Below are 23,638 nucleotides of genomic sequence, written 5' to 3' on the forward strand. Positions count from 1 at the left end.
CACACCTGTATCACAAGTAGACAATCAAGAAAAGTTTTTTAAACTTTTCCACAAGCGTTTGGTGAGAATTCATTAAATGTTTTCTGCTGCCTTGAAGTGTGCTGTGAGGTTGCCGAACAATCTGACAAATAGCTTGAGGAAAGCAAGGGCATCGCAGCCTTGAACAGTGTTCTGTCACTGACAGCAAAAGCTGCAAATGCAATTGTGTCATAGACCCTGGAAAAAGATTTCACTGCACTTGTAACTGTACCCTATATTGTCCCTAATAAATTGGATATATTTATTCCAAAAAATACAAATATAAAAAAGAACAGCCGGGAACACTGTCGGTAGTTGCTGAGCTTTCAGTATACAGTAATCCTGCACCTTACATAGGGGCTTGGTTCTAAGGGTTCCATGTACACACAAAAATTGCATATACTCAAAACCTTTTTAGCCACTCCATGGCTAGTGGGTGAGGAAGTGTGTGTGCACCCCCAGTTCAGGTGCTGCAAACTGGGATTCCCTTCTTACTGTCCAAACTCTCTTCCAACACACTAGTCATAGGCTGTTTTTTCGCCTCACATAGGAAAGTTTGTGGGGTTGTTTTTTTACCAAAATGGCACAAAAAATGGTATTTCAAGGACAGATTATGTACAGAGCTGTACTAGGTATTAAAAATACTATCAAAATTCTGCATTAAGAAGAGCTGGATTCTGAATAATCTATACAGGTTGCAGGTCAGGCACAGTTTCATGTTTTAGTTTATTCTGCTTCTGCTAGTCATGGACAAACGCAGACTACAGAATATTCTCCTTGAACTACTGAAAGGATAACTCAGTCAGCTTTCTGACCTCTGTTGTTTTCATTTTCTGACTCCTGCATGCCTCCTGAGGAAATGCTCAGTAGTGTATAGTAAGTAGCATGTGCAAATTCAATTTCTGATTTCCCTCAATGTACAGAACTTACTTGAATATTCAGAATCTTTTCTCAGGTTCTTACTTTTTTGAGGAAAAGTCTTTTACGCTTTGAACTAAAGCTGAAATGTTCAACGGCTGCTCCTCTCCCTCTGCCCCAATTACTGCAATATATAGGCAGGTCTCTCCACTCTGGGATCAGTATTTAGTTCCTTTCATCACCGCTGGCAAATTCATACATGGAAGTAATTCATCAGTCAATAAGCCAAGCAATTAGTTTCCCTCGCTATATAAAAAGCTCAAGACTAACTCTCACACTCATCAGTCAGTGGATTGCTTTTCAGAAGGCTTAGCTAAGAAGCATGCATCTTGCAGACCCAGATAACACGGAACTCTCACCTATAATCATACAATGTTTCCATTCAACTCTTCTCAACGTAGACCCATTGAAATTAATGAACCTAAGTCAGTTATGTCCATCAATTTCCATGGGCCTACTCTGAATAGGACCAACACTGGATACAGCTGATGACATCACATGTTTTGATTACCAACTGTATTTAGCCAATGTCCTTCAAATGTTGGAAGCCTTCTTTCCAAATCATGGTATTTAATAAAACTTAATATGCACTGTCCCTCTCCAAACTACTCATGACAGTTGTATGCTGTTGCTCTTTAACACAACTGAACACAATACATTTTGCGAATAAATAAAATCAAGAACTATTTCCAAATCGAAGTTTTTCAAAATAAATAAATAACGAAAGGGTATGTTGGAGAGTGCACAATTTGTGGTCTACATATTTTCATCTGTGATGGTAACAACAAAACCAGTATAGGATTTGTGGTATTTACACCATTTATGTTCTGATGGGGATCACCATAGTTTTATTAGCTATTATTTGGGGTAATGCCACCTGGGCAAATTTGGTGTTATCAATTTTTAAAGCATATTTTAAAATGGAACTAAGTTTTGTGCTGCCTCCAAAATTGGGAGGCAAATTGTCTCTGAATTCCAGTTGCTGGTTAATCATACACAGCTTTTGTGTTGCCCATAGACATCTGGTTGGCTACTGTGAGTACAGAAAATTCAACTTAATAGGCCTTAATCTGATCCCCCTGGTAGGGCTCTTTTTATGCTGTACATTTCCTTTCAGAATTCTATTTAATGTTTTCAGTAAGTGTAATCTTCAGCTGCATAACTATAATCATAGCCCTTTAAGACATTAAACGTCAAGTATTTGTTTAGCAAAAGAAGTTACTGTTTAACAATTTTATTGTTGGTGAAGAAGCTTGCCATTATGAAAAGTTCTGTAGAAAACAATATCTCCCATTTTCAGTTTAGATTACTCAAAAGCAGAAGTTTGTTATTAGTGAAAATTCCAGTAGAAAGAAAATTCTGTAGAAACAGTCTTGGCACATAAAGTAAAAGCTTTTAAACAACTTAGATCTGAAAAGAGTATCTACCATGCAAGAATATTGGCAGAAAAGCCCATTTCTAATGGCTGGTATTCACATCCTTTAAGATGTTAACATGGAAGACACTTAAACCTGTTTTATATAAAGTTAATTGCATATAAATATGGTCTCACCATAACTGGCAGTCTTTATACAAGCCAGTTACTGTATTCAGTTTAACAGTTCTAAGTAAGTAATAGGCACTTTGCCCTTCTGATTTCCTCGTTCGCCCATCAACCAGTCTGAATCCATGCCAGGCATACTGTACACTGTTATTACCTAAAACAAAAACAAAAAGCAGAGTTTATTTCTTATGCTTGTGTCATGAATAAAGAAATTAGATAATCTGTTTCTGAAAATTTTGTGAATTCCCCTACTTTGCAAGTACGCACTAGCCTAGAAACCTGGGCTGCCGCCTAGTGTTCACTCTAAATATGTGTTAGTACTTTTATTTATTTAATAAAATTGATACATTGCTTAATAAAAACCTCCAAGCGGTTTACAAAGAGAATAAAACAAAATAATCAGTAAAAAACAGTTAAAAACTATTATCTAAACATGAAAAAACAGCAATAAATTGAAACAAATTAAAACACACGTCAACATTCACGTATCTGGGTATGTGAAAGACAGACCCAGGCACTGAAAAGAATGCAGTGAAGGCACCTGCCTGCTGTAAATAGGCAGGGAGTTCCAAAGTTTAGATGCTGCCACATTGTTTCTTACAAATGCAGAACACAAGTATTATGGGATGGATCCATTGTATTAATGTTATTTCCGTTGCTGCTAGTTTTAGGTTGCATTTTTGCACAACATGGTTTTATTTGTTTACTGATAAATTCCCAGAGAACTTTTGTTATTGGGTTGTATATAAATATTAAGAAGTATAATAAAATAATGGGTGAAGTAGTGTGTACTCGGTGTCCTGGAGCATTGTATTTATGTCAAAAATATATTCAAGAAGGCTAAGAGCCCCCCCCCCCAAAAAAAATCGACGTAGTTTTGGAAGTTTCAGTCTGCCATCTGTATCCAATTATATCCAAACATAGTTATGATATCCTAAAAGGGGTCCAAATGTATAGTGAAACAACTTTCCAAAAAAATATAATTGAGGCAGGTCAGGAAGCTGAAAGATTTTGCAATCCCAGCAGTATCTCCAAAAGAGGTGTGTGCATAAAATATCTTCCTCGTTAGTTTTACACAAAAAAATGAGTATTTAACATGTTAATCTATTGCTATAGCATAGTTCTCCTTCATGGATCACTGCCTTGTCGTGGTGAAGGGGCTTGAATAACTCAGAGAAGCTATGAGCTATGCCGTGCAGGGCCACCCAAGATGGACAGGTCATAGTGGAGAGTTTTGACTAAACGTGATCCACCTGGAGCAGGAACTGGCAAGCCACTCCAGTATCCCTGCCAAGAAAACTCCATGGACAAATACAACAGGCATGCAAGAGTGCCTGGCGTGCTCTGGTCCATGGGGTAACGAAGAGTTGGACACGACTAAACGATTAACAACAACAATGCATAGTTACATGCAAGATAATCAGGGACTGGAACATCCAAGTAATCCTATAGTCACATGATATACATTACAGTCTATTGCAGGCATAGGCAAACTTGGCCCTCCAGATGTTTTGAGACTACAATTCCCATCACCCCTGACCACTAGTCCTGTTAGCTAGGCATGATGGGAGTTGTAGTCCCAAAATGTCTGGAGGGCCGAGTTTGCCTATGCCTGGTCTATTGCTTGGTAAGATCAGAAACCTTCTCTAATAAGCCACTCTTTCCTCATTACTAATTCCTGGTACGTTGCAAGGGTCAAATGCAGGGGCATCGCTGGGGAGGGGCGGCACGCCCCCAGTGGCAGGGTGACAAGCGGCGGGTGGGGGTGACAAGCGGTGGCCCCTCCCGCCACTCCCACGCGCCGCCGCTCCCTCCGTCACCCCGGGAGCAGCAGCACTGCACGGACGGGGTGCTTGCTCGGCCGAGCGAGCACCCCGTCCTGCTGCTCCCGGGGTGACAGAACGAAGGGCGGCACGTGGGGTGACAAGCGGCGGCCCCTCCCACCACTCCCACGCGCCGCCGCGCCGCTCCCTGCCCGCTGGGCTCAGGGAGCGGAGCCCGTGGGAAAGGACAGGGGCAGGCCAGCTGGCCCAACCCCTCTCCTTTCCCCGGGACGGCTCCGCTCACGGAGCACAGCAGGAGAGGGGCGGGCCAACTGGCCCGCGCGGAGGCGTTGTTCCGTGCGCATGCGTCATGACGTCATGCGCACAGTGATGCCCCGCCCCCATGGGTGCCGCTGGGCTTGCCGCCCCCGGCAGCCCAGCGGCTAGCTACGCCCCTGGTCAAATGGATACTTATGTATGTTTATTGCCTTGGATGATGTAACACCAGAGAACTGGCTTTTGCATTTAGCTAGCAAAACATTTAATTTATTTACTTATATTTATAAGCAAGAATAAAAAAGTGTACCTCATCTGCAAGAAGTGATAATTCACTGCTATTCGCAGCATCATAATCATAAAGAACTCTGGCTTTTCTGTTGCCGCTTATGGACTTCACTTCACCCAAGCTAGAAGTAGCTGCTGAATTGCTTATTGAGGACAATGAGGCTGTAACAGAGGCAGAGGAGGCAGCTGTAGTAGTAATGGAACTACTTGGAGCACAGCTTGACGAAGACTGGTGATTGTTGGCAAGGAACGTAGATGGAAAGCTGTGAAACACAAAATTAATATAGTACTGATAGGTACATACTAATGTTACCATGAGCATTTCATGACCCAGATCTATCACTTACTATTAGCAACTAATATACTTTCGTTTTAGTTAAATGCCACCTCTGGCTTCTCCTTATCTTCCAACAGAAACCTCTTATGACAAGGTGAGCAAAACACAGTTGCAAACATGATCCACAACTCACAAAGGAAGCCTATAAATAATGCCTGGGGGTGAGGGGGAAGGACAATGAAAGAGAGATGTACACGTATATGCTTCTTTAGACGTAGTCATCCCTAATTTGTTTCTCTTCATAAAGAAAGGGTGCCCCTGTATCCTACCCTTATTACAAGTTACTGGACCTGCTCAGAACCTTTCCAGAAATCTATTCTCAAGAACCTGCCCTATCAACTTTAACAATGAAGAATACATCGTGGAAAATCCCAGTAGGGCTCCATTGTGTTACAAGAAACAGCATTCAAGGGGCATTCCTGGATCTATTTGCACTTTAGAGAAACAGATACTGTGTAGGTCAGGTTCTTTTAAGGAGTCCTGGGGCACAAAACCCAACAGGGGCTTTGTAGAGCTCAGCAGAGCAAAAAGTTAGGCAAAGGTTATGTCCAACAAGATAGGAAAATTTTTACAGGTTGTGGAAGAGAAATATTCCACACTAGTGGAACAGTCAACAGGGAGTTGGGAGATTACAGAGTATTGGCATGTGCAAGGGATGGAATTTCTATGCAGAAATGCTTTCACAGTCCCAGGACCACAAGCATAAAATCATAGAGTTGGAAGAGACCACAAGGGCCATCCAGTCCAACCTCCTGCCAAGCAGGAAACACCATCAAAGCATTCCTGACAGATGGCTGTCAAGCCTCTGCTTAAAGACCTCCAAAGAAGGAGACTCCACCACACTCCTTGGTGGAAAATTCCACTGCTGAACAGCTCTCACTGTCAGGAAGTTCTTCCTAATGTTTAGGTGGAATCTTCTTTCTTGTAGTTTGAATCCATTGCTCCGTGTCCGCTTCTCTGGAGCAGCAGAAAACAACCTTTCACCCTCCTCTATATGACATCCTTTTATATATTTGAACATGGCAGTTAGATCAAGTACCTCAGCAGGCTAGCCATGATGTGAAATTATACCAAACCAGAGGAATCAATAATGTACATCTTTTCTATTTACAATGATATGATTGGATACAAAGTAAAGCCCCTCTGAATCTTGCCTTGTCACCAACCTTCTTCAATTCAATTTTTCTATATGGCAGTAAGGATTTGAAGGCACACATGCAACATGCCCACAAACTGATTCTTTTGAATTATAAAAAGTCTATAAAGTTAGCTTTGAAAAATTGGAACTGTCTATGTCCTAACAAAAGAGGACTCATATAAGCCATAAAGGCTTATCACGATACACAAGCACATGAACATCCAACACAGCTAAGCACTAAAAATCTTTTCTTAATTACTATATTCCTTAAGACAACACATTCAAACTGCAGAAGACTGGCCACTTTCAAGAACAGGAAATTGTTGCTGGAATAACTACAGTTAATTCTAAAAGGCTTTTCCGGCAAAGAAATCATTAGCTACAGAGAAACACATTCCAAAAGAAGACCAAGCTTTAGGCTACTAAGGGAAAAGAGGATTAAGATACTTTGATCAGGCAAACTGATATATCTAAACACTGAATGACTTCATGCAGTTATTCTGAAAATGAAAGTGACTACAAGTTTACAGTTTACATATTCATCTATTGCTTTAAACCTATGCAGTAAGATTTTATCTTTATTTATTTTTTTACACACACACCTCTCTATCTATAAAGTAGCTTTGTGCACTTTGTAAGCTGCTGTTTTCTCTGGCAAGCTCCCAGAAATATTTTAGAACCAGGTCAAGGCCTTCTTTTAGTAGGCCAAGATGCAGCTGTCCATTAGCATCTGGCTTTTAGTGAATGTGACAACTGTTTGCTAACATGGAAGTAATTATCCAGCATGACAGTTGTTGTGAATTGCAAGAAATGTGCTGAACTCCCTCTGCCTAGAAAGTAGGCAGCATTTTTTATTTGCTGTAAAGCATTTTACCTCTTTCGCTGGGCTTGCTGCAGATACCTTGACGTACATCCAAAAACAGCAGGACAAGCCTAGCTGTACTTCAGTGCAAGCCTGTGAGTAATTCAAGCCCAGAGCACTTATTCACATCTCTCTCTTCTGCCATCCATATGTTACACCTGCTGATCTGTTACTGTGATATGTCAGACCATTTTCTTAGATGTCTAAAAAGTCACCGAAGGAGGGCTATTAAAGAAGACTGTTACTTCCACTAATTTCTCTTCCTTATCTGATCACTGTAGCAACTTCTGGAGTTAAATTGGCCTGTCAGAACAATGAAGCGAAGCAGCATCAACTTAGCTGTCCTCCAAGTTACCTTTCAATTAGAGGTACTTCTAGCAACACTGCACATGTAATTTAGGAAAGTAGCTATGAAGACTATAATTTCCTTACCTTCCAAGCTGTTTCTGAAGGTCCAACATATACTGGTAACACTGTGCATAATACGTCATCTGAGCTTCTACAAAATCATTCAAACAGCGAAGGTGATGTGCCTGGAATGCAGCGGAGTTCAAATATCAGTACAGAACTGTGTGCACTGTGTTGCATTAACTAGCTTGCAACAATTAGAGAGTTCTAGTCAGATTGCAAGTTTGACATGAATTCATGGTGATTCCAGATAACTGTGTTTATATTAATAGTTGCTTTCAATATGCCCCAACAAAAATGTCCAACTTCAGTAACTATCTCGAATAAAGTGCTTAGGAAGATAGCCAAAGACTGAAATGCTGAACTTGAACTATCCTATCTCTGAACCTTTTTAAATATAAAAACGGGAGAGACTGACGTTAAAAACTGATATGATAAGTGTTCTTCAAAATATCTGATGGGCCATCCTGCAAACTTGTTGTCTTCTACCCTAGACAGCACAACTATAACCAATGGTGAAAATAGCAGGGAAGCAGGTTTTGGCTGAACATTAGTAGTAGTGTTCAATGACAGAACAGAAAATGGTGGTGTCTCCTTTGTCAGTGATATTTAGACAGAACTTGGACAGCCGTTTGTCATAGATGCAACCTGCATAGCAGACCCTGCACTGAGATTGGACATGGGGAGTTCCAACTCTATGATTCTAACTTCATTGGTTATTATCTATTTTGCCAGATGCCTTCAGGCAGGAGAGAGAGAGAGAAGGAAGCTTTCACCTCAACCTCCATAACTAAAATAACCCTATGAGTCTTCAATGCTCTTTGGATAGAGGTTATTGAAATATTGTCATAGTGCTTGTACAATCACTTGATTTTCTCATCCTCAATAGTTATTATACACGTATCACACCAACTTTTAGAAATTATTTCTAGTTGTGTAAGATTACGTAGTCTTCTACAAACTATTATGAGATGTGTTTACAGTATTTTCTTCTACTTAGTACTTACATGCGTACTGCTGATGCCTTCCAACAGAAGTCTAGTAATTTCTGCTTGACGGTCAAACTCACTCTGGGCTATTCTGACTTCCTGTTCAGACTGTAAGATATATTTCACTTAGAATTTGATAAATTAATTATGCTGCTAAGGTGGAGAAAATAAGAGCAAATGCCACTAAAAATCAATGTAATAGCTTTAACTGTGCACTTCAGTCTCTTTATTTCTATGAGATTTGCTTGAAATTAATGTGGATTGCACCAGTGCTTTGCCTATAAGTAATCCATTGTCACACCTAGTCCCATCATTCAATTTATATTTCAGTAAGTGGGAGGGAATAGTCAGTATATTCTACTATTTCACGGTATTGAACAGCCTTCTCCAAAACACCTACAGCACTGCATTTCTCACTTGATGTCAAAACCTGTTAGGAAGCTTGTAAGTTGACACTGAGAAAGTGGTTTTAAAAACCCTCAAGCAAGCCACCTATCATGCTGAAAAGAATTAGCACAATGCATCTGCCAGAGCTCGCCATCTCTGCTCAAGGCAAAACACTGCTTACTAACATGAAGGGCTAGCCAAATGTTCCAGCTTCAAAGATTATCCTGGAGAGTCTCCTTTAAGCAGGAGAAATGCTGTTCAATCAATCTTGTCCTGCAGTATTTGTATGGAATAAACCCACAACATCTAACATCCATTGTTCATGATCCTATGGCATATTCTGCCAGGCGTCTAGATTTCCTTGCATTATTTGAGATGGTTGTCCATTTTTGTGCAGAATAGTTTTTACTAAGTCTACTTTTAACTTGACTGTAATAGCTGCATTTTCATTTCAGTATACAAGGAAATACAGCAATGCATGATAAGAAAAGGCCCGTACATAATTTTAATTGTATGTTAATAGCTGAAATGAAGGTTGTTTGTTTTTTCCATGTATGTTGTTTATTCTGACTGCAGAATATAAAACTAGGCAATATTCTGAGTAATTAGAGTTTCAAAGCTCTTTAGAGAATGGGAAAACATAAGGTAAATAATAAATGCTATTAGTAATGCAGCCATTGAGTTCAATAATAAGTATTCATGTGAACATTAAGTAGTTGTGAACAGCGACATTTAAGACTTGGCCCTTAAATGCACCTTTCTAAACAACAACTAAAAACAGGACAATGCAAGTTAAATAAGAAAACAAATTATGAAGAAGATTCATAGGATTTAGTTGCATGTTTAATATTTTACATTTCATGTCTTTCTATAAACAGAATGGAAACATTGATTGCTCTCATGAGAAATTGTGTTTCAGGCATGTCAGATGGGTAGTTGCCTGGACTGAGGATCAGAGAATTACCATGTGTTATTAAAGTTCTTGTCATATTCATAAAAAGAAAAACCATGTTTTAACATCTTCATAAACACCCACCCCTCTTTTCTGGTAGATTTATTTCCCACATGTTATGTCGATCACTTTGCCACTGCCACTTCAAATTGCGTATTATCAATACCAACCCTTTGATATCAGGGACAAGATCCATGCTGAATCAGATCTCAACATTATGTTATTTCAAAACCAACACCTTCAGTTAGATTACTTACTTTTGTTACTTCCTCTGCCCAAATCTTGTACGCATAAAGAAGTGGAGAAACAACAGTATGAAGAATTTGTCTGGTGAACTTGCACTCAGTGTTCTTTCACATCTTTCCTGTTTTGATTTTCTTATTCACTTTACCTACAGTGTTTGTAATGTGCTTGATAACAAACAGAGCTGCATCTTTGCTTGTATGCTAGTTAAGGTTCTAACTAGTGAATTTTATTATGGCTCACACAGGGTGTTACCAATGTTATTCTGTATTTTAGGTATGCATACATATTTTCCAAATTTATTATCTAATTCCATTGTATTTAACGACAAGAATAGTGCATTTGAGAAGACTTTAGCAGCAGAGGAAACTGGCTGGTGAGCTGAAGACCTTTTGTAACATCTTTATTCCCAGCTATTCTCAGAAGAAGTTGGCTATAACCGGAATGGGGTATGAAGCATATTCTACCCTCCAAATTGTCTTCAGCTGAAAGCAGCTGCCTGCTAGATACAAAGTTTCTTACAACAGTATCCTTAAGTGTCTAAGATGCAGAGTATCCCTTCTATGGATGGAATGAGTCGTTCTGTCTGCAGAAATGAGGCTCCTGTTCATGGAAAGGAACTCGCCCAACCCTGATTCTCCCTTTTCCCTGCAGCTCCTCCTCCTATTGTTCCTCTAGAGCACATGAGTAGTGTAGATCTAGACTAAGAACACTACCTCTCCCCACCTCATTCTGTGAGCAGAACTCTGCCCTCAAGATCTCAAGATCCAACCCATTGTGTGAAATAAGTAGAATAGTTTTAAAAGAAACCAGCTAAAACATATTACTTTCAAAGCAAACAAAGACTACAGTCTAAGGTACAATTTGCCTGAATTATGAACGAATGCATGGATGATCTTTATGAAAAGGTGCCCTCTACACAAGCCAAGTCTATCACAACAACGGCTAATACAATGATAGTGGAAACACCAGTGATTTCTCTTGCTATCCAAGCCCGTCTTTATCAGATCAAGTCAATAATTTAGACCTTTAGGTCATTTGAATGGTTATAGAACACTTCTATCCCATTCTTCCACTAATATAGTCCACTGTAGACAGCCTTTGGCTGAGTACTCATGATGCATTTAAAACACTGCTAACCCCAAAGAATCCTGAGAACTGTAGCTTACTGCTCAGAGCTGCAATTTCCAGCATCCTTAAATTACAGTTCCCACTGTTCCTTATGAGGCTGAATTGGAGGAAAGTATCAAATGCAACTCAGAAGTTCTTACTCCATATTTCATTTACGCTGGAGTATCTGTTCGTTGACAAATTTCAGTACAATGAGCAACTTCTCTTTTTTCAGATATTACAGGAAAAGTTGCAGTTAATGAAGAGGGGGACTCTGAGGAAAGAAGTTGGCATTCAAATAGTAAACAAGGAACATATTTCCTTGTGAATCATTTAAGGCAATAATAGAGTCCAGTACAACTTGAGTCCATACAAAAGTATTTTACTTAGTTTTAATTAGGCTTACCTGTAGCAATGTCCTCAGTGTTTCTAGACAAATATGCAAATACCCCTCTGATTTTAAGACTGACATGCTTCAGACATATTAAGACAAAAAGCATACTCTGCAAAAAGAATTGTACTAGATAACCCACACAACAAGCTGATCTTATGTTTAGAAATAAGCATCACGTTACTGGACAATTTGCTAAAGCCTCATATATCACTGAAAGAACAGCATACCCAAGTAATAAAATAATTTAGTCTGCTACTGTTTTAGTCAACATTTAGTTTCACATATTATTTTATTTTCACATATTATTATTATTTTATTTCCCAAAGACTGTACACAGAAGAAGTGTTGAAGTCAATAAGGCATTATATAAACCTGTTAATTTGATGTAAATATGTTGATCTGGTGTAATCTCTCATTCAAGGAATCTGGATGGGCAGTACATATCAACAGAAAGCAAGAGGAAACACTTGAAGAAATGTTATGAAGACAAGAGGCCAACAAACCTGTAGCCATTTTACATGCACCAAGTTGAGCATGTATGAGACATTTACCATAATGTTATTTTCTTCAGGTGGAGACAGGTTTAGTTGCTTAAAGTGCATAAAAACAAAATTATGTTATTTTATGAAAGAAGGTAAATTGTTGATCATTAAGTGCTACTGCAATGTCAGAGACTTAAGACACAAAAAGCAAACAATAAACAGCAAAACCAATATGCTTCATGTATTCTTTTCCAGTATCATTTCCATATGTGGAACCAAGTACTATTTGAAATAAGTTTAAAAGCCTTAAGATGCTTCATATACTCACTATTGCTCACCAAATCAATCAGGCCAGAGAATGAGAATAGAAGATGTGACCTCCATTATATTACCAAACACATTAATGTCTGTAAAAATTGAAAACATGAGGTCTAACCTAACATACTATATTAAATGCCTGGAGCACAGCCTTCTAAAGTAGTCAATGGAAACTTGTAGAATACTAGTCCTACTTTCTGGGTTCAATACCTATCGCTGCTTTCCTATTGTCCCTTATCTGGCTTCCTATGTCAATAAAATGAGCTTCAAGGTGACCAGGTAGATACTTTTACAAACTCAGGATTTTTCTTCATTCAGGTAGCCAATGAGTTACAAATTATGAACACAGGCACACAACTTTGAGACTTCCTTTCCAAAGCTAATGTAAACATATCTATTTAAGTATATCATATGTAGCATAGCTGTAGTATCCATGATCAGTTGAAATGTAAGTTTGGTATACCATTGTTGTAGTCAGGTGTATTCCCCACTGATAAGCACCAAGGAGTTGCAGTCAAGAGAGCTAGTATCCTTCCCTAATCTTACTTGAAGATGTGCCTGGGAACTGTATTTATGAGATCTTTCCTAAAGCAATCCAAGTTCCTAGGTATCAAAATACCCTTCATGAAACCATTTAGATTTCAACCCAACGTTATCTGCTTCCAAGCTGTATGGTGCAGGAAAAATTGGGGAGAGTGGCAAGGCTTCCCTTTACAAAATCTCACTGCAGACCAAACAGAGATCTGCTCCTAGTCTGTTCACAGACAGAGAAAGAGAGACAGAAAGAACTTCTGGTTAACCCTGTTTATATATCTATATTTATTGACACTTGGTTAATTCAAGATTTAAGGGCCACATGTTGACCCATGAACACCACGTAACAAGTCAACAATATTCTGAACATTTAGGGAGATAGATTTTACTTACTGCAGCTCGAGCTTCTGCTAATTTAGCCTTTTTCAGTCTTGTTTTGGCAGCATCCAAGTCTAGTCTTTTATTTTGTAATAATTTGCGTTCCCTCTGCGAAAGTTGAAGAAAATTGCATGTGAGTACATGGAAAATGTTCACTTTAGAGAAAATAGAGAAGCATAAGCCACTTGGCACTTCCTATTCTCTCTCTGTTATATAATGGTTAAAAGTCCTCTAGGTCACTTTTTTGTAGTAGGAATCCCTCAAGAATAATGCTTAATGACCCAAAATCAAATTGATACTTCTTTATGCATTTGGAACTACTTCTTTAAAGTTAAGGAACCGTATTCACAACTTACAGTAATTGTTTTATAATCTCCTTCTATAAAATTTCGCAGAGGTGTGAGGAAGTTTATTGCAGATGTCTGAATTAGTTCTCGGTCTGCTGCTCCAATTCGTCTTTGTGTTTCTCCACATTTTATGAGAGCATTTCCTGCAACAGAAAAGAGCATTAAGTCATTCCAGTATTAGTTAATATAGCCACCCATCTACAATTACAGAAACGTAAAGCATGAAATGTTGACATAGTGACTTATCACGATGTCACTAAGGGTGTTTTCTTTTTGCATTGTTTTATAGCATGCTCTAAGTTTTACTTTTGATATTGCATTTTGCTCTTCAAGTCAGTTTCAAGTTCTCAAACCTGGTCCACATACAGCTTCAGAATAAGGTTACAAACCATCCTTACAGAATCATCACTCACCCCTAGTTTCTAATTAATTCAAGACTGCCATCCTGTACATACTTATTCCTAATTAAATGCCACTGCAATCCTGTATACACTGATTCCTCAGTGCAATCAGCACAAGTTACTACCACACCAACAATTCTTAGTCCTGGATGCTCAAGTGATATGAAATAGTTGTTACTTACCATATGCTGTTCCAGGACCAAACTCATTCCCAGCATCAATCATGTGCTGGCCCAGTATTTCTGGGTTATTCATACGACTTGGAGCTTTGCGGTCTAGTTTTTCATAGACAAACTCTTCCATTCTAGCATCTAGCAAAAGATAACACAACCAATTGTAAGTTACTGGCCAATGTAAAAAGCAGTTATTTGAAATTTCAAATAATGCTGTTAAGTGCTAATGCTTGATGACAGCTTCTTTGAAGAAGAAGAAGAAATAACCAACATCCTTTTTATGTATGACTGGTAAATGTGATAAAATGATTTTTAAAAACCCTATCATGGTTAACAGCACCTAAACTCACACTGCTCCAGTCATTTTTGCCTACCTTTGTACACATTTTTCTTCACTTACTACCCAGCCACAACTCGAGGTCACCACTGACCCTTCAAAATGCTGTGTGCACACCAGAAGATGGGGGACAGAGGCAGCATAAACTGCATAGGGCACTGAAACAGCAGAAGCTGTGTTAGTCTCTGCTTCTGTCTGTTACAAGGTTTAGTGCAGCATTTTAAAAAATCCTCCTCTCTGATATGGAACATGGGAACTCATATCACAACAAATACTGTAGAAGCCTTCATGCCAAGGAGGTTTGTGGATCCCTGTCTATACAGCAAAAAGGTCAGTTTTAAAAGATTTCATTATCACTCAATATTTAAATGAGGAAATCTATTTAAGTATACAAATACTCAAGAGACATATTACAGCCTCCCTGTCTGACTAAGCTGTCTGACTAAGCTCAGGAGTGTGAAGCTCCTTTTTAAGAAAATCAGAGCTTTATATAGTTCTCAGAGATAGCCAAATACACTGAAGACCAAATATCCTTTTCTGTGCCATCAGCATTTCAGAAATATGTTAATTAACAAAGTAGCTGCTTAAAGAAAAAAATACCTCACCCCTATACATTTCCAGAAAAGATACTGTATTCCCCCAACAGCCTGAGGGAATACAAAACATAGACCAGCAGTAGTGAACTGTAATGTGGATCTACTCCACTAACAAACACATGCCCTCAATAGTCAGACTATACTACCTACTGTTGCAAATGCTATATAAATGTTATCAATAACCATATGGCGGTATTACTATTTCTTCCATTTTAGAGATGTAACTGAGCCTAAACTAGTAACTTGCTCATAAAAAGTTTAGGACTATGATGGGACCTGAACCCAAGTTTTTCTGGACTTCATCCACACTATTTATTATATAAATTTAATAAATAATAATAATAATAATACATACCAACAAAAAAATAGTGAGCAACAAGTGAACACCCTATAATAAAATAATAATAATAATAATAATAATAATAATAATAATAATAATTTATTATTCGTACCCTGACCATCTGGCTGGGTTTCCCAGCCACTCTGGGTGGCTTCCAACAAAGATTAAAATACATTAAAATATCACTCATTAAAAACTTTCCTAAACAGGGCTGCCTTCAGATGTTTTCTAATTGTTAGGTAGTTATTTATCTCTTTGACATCTGATGGGAGGTCGTTCCACAGGGCGGGCGCCACTACCGAGAAATCCCTCTGCCTGGTTCCCTGTAGCTTTGCTTCTCGCAGTGAGGGAACCACCAGAAGGCCGTTGGAGCTGAACCTCATTGTCCAGGCAGAACGATAGGAGTGGAGACGCTCCTTCAGAAATACTGGACCAAGGCCATTTAGGGCTTTAAAGGTCAACACCAACACTTTGAATTGTGCTCGGAAATGTACCCTCACCCCTCTTCTTCCATGAACTGTCTTCTAGTATTAGAAAACTGAAACTTCAACGCACACACATACTCAAGGAAAATATTCAATATACAATAAGGCCACCTAGCCTATGACTGCATATCAACCTTATATAATCAAGGAAAAGATTCAATATACAATAAGGCCACCTAGCCTATGACTGCATATCAACCTTATATAATTAAGTTTCTAACCCACTCTTTCAAAGCTGTAGGCCTAGAAAGTAATTTCTCACCCTTAAACATGAACTACAGAGAAGGTAGTAGGCATTTTTTGTTATTAAGGCTGGAAAAAAGATACAAGATACTAGGTTGTTGTTTATTAAGCATTCCATCCAGTTTCCAGCATGCAATCATTTACTGAGCACATCAGGATGAGCCTCAAAAGACCAAAGTTCAAAAGCAAAGATTAAAAACAAAACAAATGCCAATGAGAATACAGTGGTACCTCGGGTTAAGAACTTAATTCGTTCTGGAGGTCCGTTCTTAACCTGAAACTGTTCTTAACCTGAAGTACCACTTTAGCTAATGGGGCCTCCCGCTGCCGCTGCGCCGCCCAGAGCACGATTTCTGTTCTTATCCTGAAGCAAATTTCTTAACCTGAAGTGTTATTTCTGGGTTAACGGAGTCTGTAACCTGAAGCATCTGTAACCTGAGGTACCACTGTATTGAAGTCAGCATAAGACAAGTTACCGGTCTCTGCAGCCACAGTGGGTGCTGTGATACTCCAGTGGTTTGACTTCACCCTGGAGGCACACTCCATTGTCTTTTGAAACAGATGGATGCCAACAACAATTGATGGTATATGATTCTAGGCAATTTTCCTTTCAGATGTTATTGTATCTTAATGGAATATTGTTTCTATTTTTTTAAAAAAAATAATAATATTCAACTCTATACCCATTTTTTTTCTAAAAAAACAAACAAACTAGAAAACGTTTTGGGATTTATATTTAAAGTATAACCAGCAACATTCATTCAATATACTGTTCAAATCTTTGTAAAGAACACGTGGAGAATTAGCTCCAGACTGGAAACTGGTTTTATTGCACTAAACTAGTTACCCCTTTACCAGGGTTCAAATTTCTCCCTCCGCACACATATATGTCCCAACACTAGCTAGGGTGAAGTAAAAGCTGGAGTGGTGTTCAAATAGGTACCCCATCATCATTATTATTTTACTTTTCAGTTCGCAATAAATTGTATTTTGTTTTCAGAATGAAATGGGAAGTCAGAGCTGAACAAAGCCACTTGTTCTGATGCAGATCATTCTACAGAGCTGTCTTTGAAAACAGAACACTTACTTTCTTAAGTTATAAAGCTACTGATTATTTTGCAGTTACTGAAGCAGCAGCAAGACTCTGAACCAATACTTTCCATGAAGCCATGCTGCATAGCTCACCACAAAAGATAAGGTTTACAAATACAAGCCTCTCCATAGTCAACAACAGAAAAGTTCTAGCTGTGCTTCACTTAGCAGATTGTGCTATGTCAGTCTTGTAAATAGGCCCCAAAAGTAACCAACTTAAAAAAATAAAAAATAAAAAATTCTAGTCTATTAAGAGGCTTGCAGTAACACCTTAGCAAGTTGGAAAAGCTGTTTTCTGCCAAGCAAACAGGCTGAGAGACATTACTCCAGCCCACTGCATGTTTTTGCTACCTATAGCAGAAGGGTCTTGTCTTCTTCCACAGCTAGCACAGAAACCAAACCAGAATGAATTCCGGTAGGCTAAATACAAGGCTGTCCTAGGTAGCATGCACAAAGTGTTACCTGGCAAACATCAAGAGCAAAATAAAAACATGCTTTTCTTACTTGGATTGGGTTGCAACAACACTTCTGTCTGCTTCATAACCTTTTCTGTCCATTGCTTAGTACATTCTGCTTTGCACAGAAGATTTTCTAAGTGAGCATCCAATTCAGTCTTCTCTGCTTGCCCAAGTTTTTCTTCTGTAAACTACATTAGTTAAACAAACAAATAAATAAATCACTTTGCATGTTACAGTCCAGAAATACAACTTTTGTTAGTATCAATACAAAAAAAGTTGTAACAGAAATATTATCCAAGAAACAGAAATTTCCCTATTTTATTCCTTCAAACTGTTGTGAAAATGAAGCTACCAACTGGCTTGATGTCCAACTAGTACTTCAAAAAGGAGGAATGCAACACTTGAAATAAGACAAAGAATACTATTTTCAGTGAAATTTTAAACAGAAAACTTTACATAGAGGTCAAGTGTATAAATGTAGTCTTATTAAAAGAATACAGAATTTAAATGGTTACAAATACAAATGCAGAAGTGTCAATAGAATTTACACTTTGGTCACTTACTGGGGCAAGCAGCAACTGCCCCAGGCCACACCCCTTCCATGTCAACACTTCCTCCAGATTTCTGCACTTACATATCCCAGAGGAAACCTAGAACAGCGCTATGATGCCTGCTTTTATCTACAAGGCTGCATTGTATCATCTACCATGGCATATTTGATACCATATTAAATAACGTCATCTGTTTTTATTTTGGAAGGAGTATACTGATGAAGGGCCACACAAAAGCCCTCCAACTTTCTTCTAAATCTATTATTGAATAGCTAATACTAGAAGAGCTGTTGGTTAGCTGTGCTGCATACTGACTGCATTGGTCCCAGCTTCAGTGAAAATACTGAATTATTACTTAGCATCAGTAGTGGATTGGATGAGGGTCATACAGAAACTCGATCCTTACAAGACAGATTGCATTGTTGTAAGACAGCTCATCTCTCCAGAGGTAGCATTCAAGTTGTTGTGAATAGGATTGCTCTCCCCCTAAAGAACAAGTTTTACAGTTTGGGATTGCTCATAGACCTTTGGAAACAAAGCTGGATCAGAACAGCATAGAACATCTTCCACTAGCTGAGACACCTGCACCGAGACCCCTCTTGCATAGAAGGAGCTTAGTCATAGTTATCCATGTTCTGGTTACTCCAAGAATATACTACTGCAGTGTGTCGTGTGTGAAGTTTGCTCTTAAAATTCAGGAACTCAACAGACACTAGGCATTAACTCGGGTTACTGGAACCACCAATATGTGAACTCCATAGGCTTCCACGATTCTCAGCACAATTCACAGAGCTGTTGGCTATTTAATGCTGTCTTCAACAACATTGTTTGTTATTGATGATGTTAACTACCCTGATTTGCTTTTATCTAGTGGCAGATGAACTTTCATGACATTATGGTGCAATTGTAGAAGCGTTGAGCTAGGATTTGGGAAACATAGGTTCAAATCACCACTCACGTCATGAAGTTCTCTAGGTGACTTTGGGCCACTCACTTTCTCTCAAGACAAAACTACTTGAGGGCTACTTTCTCCCATTTATCATCCCAACAGCCCTAAGGTAGTTTTCCTTGAGAGAAAGCTTGAGCTCCTTGAAGAAAAGATGGAAGATTATTTTATAAATAACACTGACAAAAGAAACTGAGCATGTGTAGCCACTGTCAAAAATGCATGACCAATGCTCTTAGGAGCTATTATGCAACTGACTCCCCCCCCCCCAAAAAAATTATGGAGTAATGTACAAGAGACAGGAAGCTAACCGGAAAGTGTATGACAGTGGTTAAAAATATTGCTATGACAACCCATTTATCTAACCCACTTATGGGTCTGAGTTGTTAAAAACCCAGTGAAACAGATTAACTCAGACCAATATATTTATTTGAAGTCAAGCCAATTTGAGAAAAAACATTAAGTACAACGTTTTCACAGAAATGTTAATCACATTAAACATCACAAGACAGGCATCATAAGATCTCTAAATAAGAAGATAGTTTGTCTTGTCATCTCTTCAGTACTTGTGAAGATAGGCTACAAATGCAGAAACTTCACATGGAAAAGAGGAACAGCACAAAATCACTAATCTATGAAACAATCGCTACTTAAATAATAATTCCTAATTAAACTGTTAACTTTTTAGAAGAACCCTAGAAAGCAAAAATTTGAAAAATAGTATTTGCACGATCTATACCTCAGCTCCACTTTTTTAGTCACAAGACCTACCGCCATATCACAACATGCTTTTGAAGGTTCAAAAGTAGGTGGCCACTCAGCATGGGGCCTTTCTAACTTAAGAGACTCCCCACCAGAGCTAGCACAAGGATGCAAAGGAGGTCCAAAAGGTTCACTCCTGCCTACACTGCAGCCTAGTAGAGAAAAGGTGGTAGGCACAAAATAGCTGGTTGTCAGGTACTGGTGGACAGTAGTTGTCCTTCATACCTTTATTCATTCTTTAATTTGGAAAAAAGAGTGAAGACAACTGGGAAGAGGCAAAAGAAAAACTGATAGATCTTTGATGCAAAGGAAATTAATGTTTAATGGGTAAGCAAAAGGAAGATTCATTTGCAGTTTTATTGTTTGCAACACACACCCAGCACTTTGTGTTCCAATCAATCTGTGGTTGGTCTTGGGCAAGCACCTGTCTTCATCTAGCCCAACACCAACAATTGAAATGTGCCTCTGAAGCTCACAAGGACAACAGCACCATCTCCACATGCACAGTTTGTCCTCAGCATCGGGTAGCTATATCCTTTCTTAGAACACGCCACTTCCAGTCAGCTTGCATGTTTGACAGGAGCTTCCAAGGGCAAGAGAAAACAGGAGGTGCAGAAAGGTTTTGGCAAGACTAGCTCAGCAGAGGACAACTCAATGAACTTAACAGATCAACAAAATGGCACTCTTTGCAGCACAAGGAGAGGGGAAATTAATGTATTTCCACTATCTGGAAGTAGTAACTATGTAATTTCTAATTAAATCCTGTCAGATATGAAAACACTAGTCTGGAATTAAGTTGCAAATACTTAATACGTAGTGGGAGGTCTACTGCACTGATGTTCTGTAGAAATGATTGCGTAATACAGGAAGCCCGATTCAAGGCTAAGTTGGAAGCAACACCCCATTTTAAAAGCACCAAGTCCCCGCCACCTCACACCGCTCAGAAATGTGGGTAAAGGTGTGGAGATGAAGGCTACAGGACACAATCCTCCTCCGCTCTCCATATGTCTGCCTCCATGGAGCGCACATGAGAGGGCCTAGAGCAGGGTTTCCCCAAACTTGGGTCTCTCCAGCTGGGTCTTTAGCACTACAATTCCCATCAGCCCCAAGGTTCCTGCTAGCTAGGGAGAATGGGAGTTGTAGTCCAAAAAACATTATTATTATTAACACCCTCCCTAATTAAATAAAAAATATTAATAACACCCCACCCATCAACTGATGATGATGATGATAATAATAATAATAATAATACCCCGGCCCATTTGTCTGGTTTTCCCCAGCCATTCTGGGCGGCTTCCAACACATACTGAAACGCAGTAAAACGCCAAGCACTAAAAACTAGACCGCTGCGAGTCTTCGCCTACAGGCAACACTGGCCATGCCCAAGATTTCGAGCAGGCCCCGTTTCCCCGTTGGCTTAGCACAGCCGGCAAGGAGAAGGGAGTGGGCGGTGGCGGGGAAGAGAGAGAAAGAGAGAGAGAGAGACCCACACCCAGGGGAGGGGGAGGTCTTGCGTAAGCCCCTGAGGCCGGTAGCGGGCGGTTAGGCCCGTCCCACCCACCACCGCCGCCGGCGCCGGCGCCCAGAGGACAGCCGGCCTGAGGCCTCTCAAGGGCCGGCCAAGGAGGGAGGGAGGGCGACTCTCGGCTTCCAGCCCCGCAGAAAGGCGACAACGGATGGGCGGCGGCTTAGACGTGCGCGGGGGTGTGTAGCGATAGAGAGGCCGAGGCGCCACCAGGCTGCCAAGCTCTGACAAGGCCCGGCCAGGCCCCACTTAGCGAAGGGGTGTGTGCGCGTGCCCCCCCCCCCCGAGCTCTGCTTTTGAATAAACAAATAAGGGCGGCGCGCGCAACCAACCGTTTCAACGGCGCCCGGGGAGGAGAGGGGACAGGTCTGAGGAGCCGCCGCCCTGCTCGTCCTCCCCCCCGAGGCGAAGCCAGGCCAGCTCTAGTCGCCCTTCGCCTCTCCGTTACCTGCACGGCGCGGCTGAGGAACGTGCCGGCATCGGCCGCCAGCTTCTTCACATTGAAGTCCATTATGTTCATCTTCGGGGGGGGGGGTTGACGGTGCCGCCGGCGACGGTCTGCCCCGTCTGTCCGTCACGGCGCGCCCGCCTCAGAAGCTGCCGGCCAAGGCAGCAGCGGTAGCGGCGGCGTAAGGGCGCTGCCGGGCCCGGCCGGGCACAGCTGCGGATCCGGCATCTGATTGGGCGGGAAGAGCGCGGGGTGGGCGGGATCGAGGAGAAAGGAGGCGCGAGACGGGGTTAAGCGCCGCCCCTAAGTCCGCCCCTTAAAAAGGAGGCTTCGCGAGGGGAAGTCAAATGAACCGTTGCTGCTCCCTAAATGAGGAAACGGGTTTTTTCGTCGCTGACACGGGAGCGTTCATTTCTCTCTTTTCATATCTGGCCGGGTGGCGCCATGAGGAGGAAACGGTCAGGCTGCGAGTTTTTGACTCCTCTCGTACCACGTTTCGGGTGAGTTGAGTCTGAAGGGAAAACGACAAGGAACTTATTTTCCTCTCGGTGTTAGAAACTGAAATATGAAATGTCATTTTTTTGCACCACAGTTAACACATATTAAAGACCTATACACCTGGTGGCAGTGTCCAGTTCGCAAACCTAAGATTTAAGGGTCCTTCAGTGATCCCAATTTATTTAGATTTTAAGCATCCCTGTGAGAGTCTGAGGTAGAGAACACTTTAACATGCACTACTTAAACCATCATCTCATTGACTAGTTTATTTCAGATTAAAAGTGCATCATACATTAAAAGTACATTAAACAAGGCAACTAAAACCTAAACAAAACATGTTGGGTTGAAAAGCAAAAAAAAAAAAATCAGCTCCACAATCCATGCATGTTTTACTTGGGAAGAAGTCCCATTGAACTTGGTTGGAATTTCTTTCTGAGTAACAGTGGCCATTTTAATCTGAAATCTTAGGTGCAGTACTGGGCCCAGAGCTCAGAAACGGTTCACGAAATTCCCTGTCGCAAAATGCACCCAGAACAATGGGAGTTTCAAACGCTGTGTGCGATTGAGTTGACTTAGAGGCACGTTAAGGTGTGTGCTTTGAGAAGGTATGAGTTAATATTTAATTATCCATTTTTTTGTCCTTTCAGGCTGTGACGCTTGGTGGTTTAAATGTTTGACAGTTTTCTTTAGTTCTTTTCAACGCCAGAACACAGTGTATGTGACATCACACACACCACATGCAGGTATGTGCGTGTAACATCACACATTGTGTGGCGGCAGCGGGCAGCCACAATCCTGAGGGTGAGATGGCACCCCTGAAATACAGTATAAAGGTAAAAGGACCCTTGACCATTAGGTCCAGTCGTGTCCAACTCTGGGGTTGCGGCACTCATCTCGTGGTACTGGCCAAGGGAGCCGGTGTACAGCTTCTGGGTCATGTGACCAGCATGACTAAGCCGCTTCTGGTGAACCAGAGCAGCTCATGGAAATGCCGTTTTCCTTCCCGCTGGAGCAGTACCTATTTATCTACTTGCACTTTGACGTGCTTTTGAGCTGCTAGGTTGCCAGGAGCTGGGACCGAGCAACGGGAGCTCACCC

The 23,638-nt window shown here is 40.4% G+C and overlaps 1 protein-coding gene across 4 annotated transcripts; it reads right to left on the reverse strand.

Moving 5' to 3' along the window:
* Nucleotides 1–2,154: 2,154 nt before the first annotated feature.
* Nucleotides 2,155–22,171, reverse strand: SH3GLB1 (SH3 domain containing GRB2 like, endophilin B1). 4 transcript variants are annotated; one of them, XM_033151659.1, is made up of 11 exons: nucleotides 22,043–22,171; nucleotides 17,857–17,998; nucleotides 14,269–14,397; nucleotides 13,695–13,828; nucleotides 13,354–13,446; nucleotides 12,178–12,216; nucleotides 10,137–10,160; nucleotides 8,559–8,648; nucleotides 7,576–7,676; nucleotides 4,829–5,069; nucleotides 2,155–2,633 (listed from the first exon to the last, which is right to left on the reverse strand). In XM_033151659.1, exons 1-11 carry the CDS (start codon nucleotides 22,112–22,114, stop codon nucleotides 2,526–2,528), a joined length of 1,173 nt encoding a protein of 390 aa, XP_033007550.1. In that variant the 5' UTR covers nucleotides 22,115–22,171; the 3' UTR covers nucleotides 2,155–2,525. The 4 variants fall into 4 exon arrangements, with proteins under 4 accessions (XP_033007550.1, XP_033007549.1, XP_033007551.1 ...); XM_033151658.1 differs by having other exon boundaries at nucleotides 12,130–12,216; XM_033151660.1 differs by lacking the exon at nucleotides 12,178–12,216.
* Nucleotides 22,172–23,638: the final 1,467 nt, after the last annotated feature.

The sequence above is a fragment of the Lacerta agilis genome, chromosome 6, assembly GCF_009819535.1.
Source record: "Lacerta agilis isolate rLacAgi1 chromosome 6, rLacAgi1.pri, whole genome shotgun sequence".
Classification (NCBI taxonomy): domain Eukaryota; kingdom Metazoa; phylum Chordata; class Lepidosauria; order Squamata; family Lacertidae; genus Lacerta; species Lacerta agilis.

What these genes read in the sequence shown, in the direction of transcription:
- SH3GLB1 (XM_033151658.1), bottom strand. Translation starts at nt 22,114, where the DNA reads ATGAACATAATGGACTTCAATGTGAAGAAGCTGGCGGCCGATGCCGGC. An exon ending in TCCTCAGCCGCGCCGTGCAG is followed by an intron (nt 17,999 to 22,042) that starts GTAACGGAGAGG and finishes TAACTAATGTAG; the next exon opens with TTTACAGAAGAAAAACTTGG. An exon ending in GTTGTTGCAACCCAATCCAA is followed by an intron (nt 14,398 to 17,856) that starts GTAAGAAAAGCA and finishes ATCTTTTGCTAG; the next exon opens with ATGCTAGAATGGAAGAGTTT.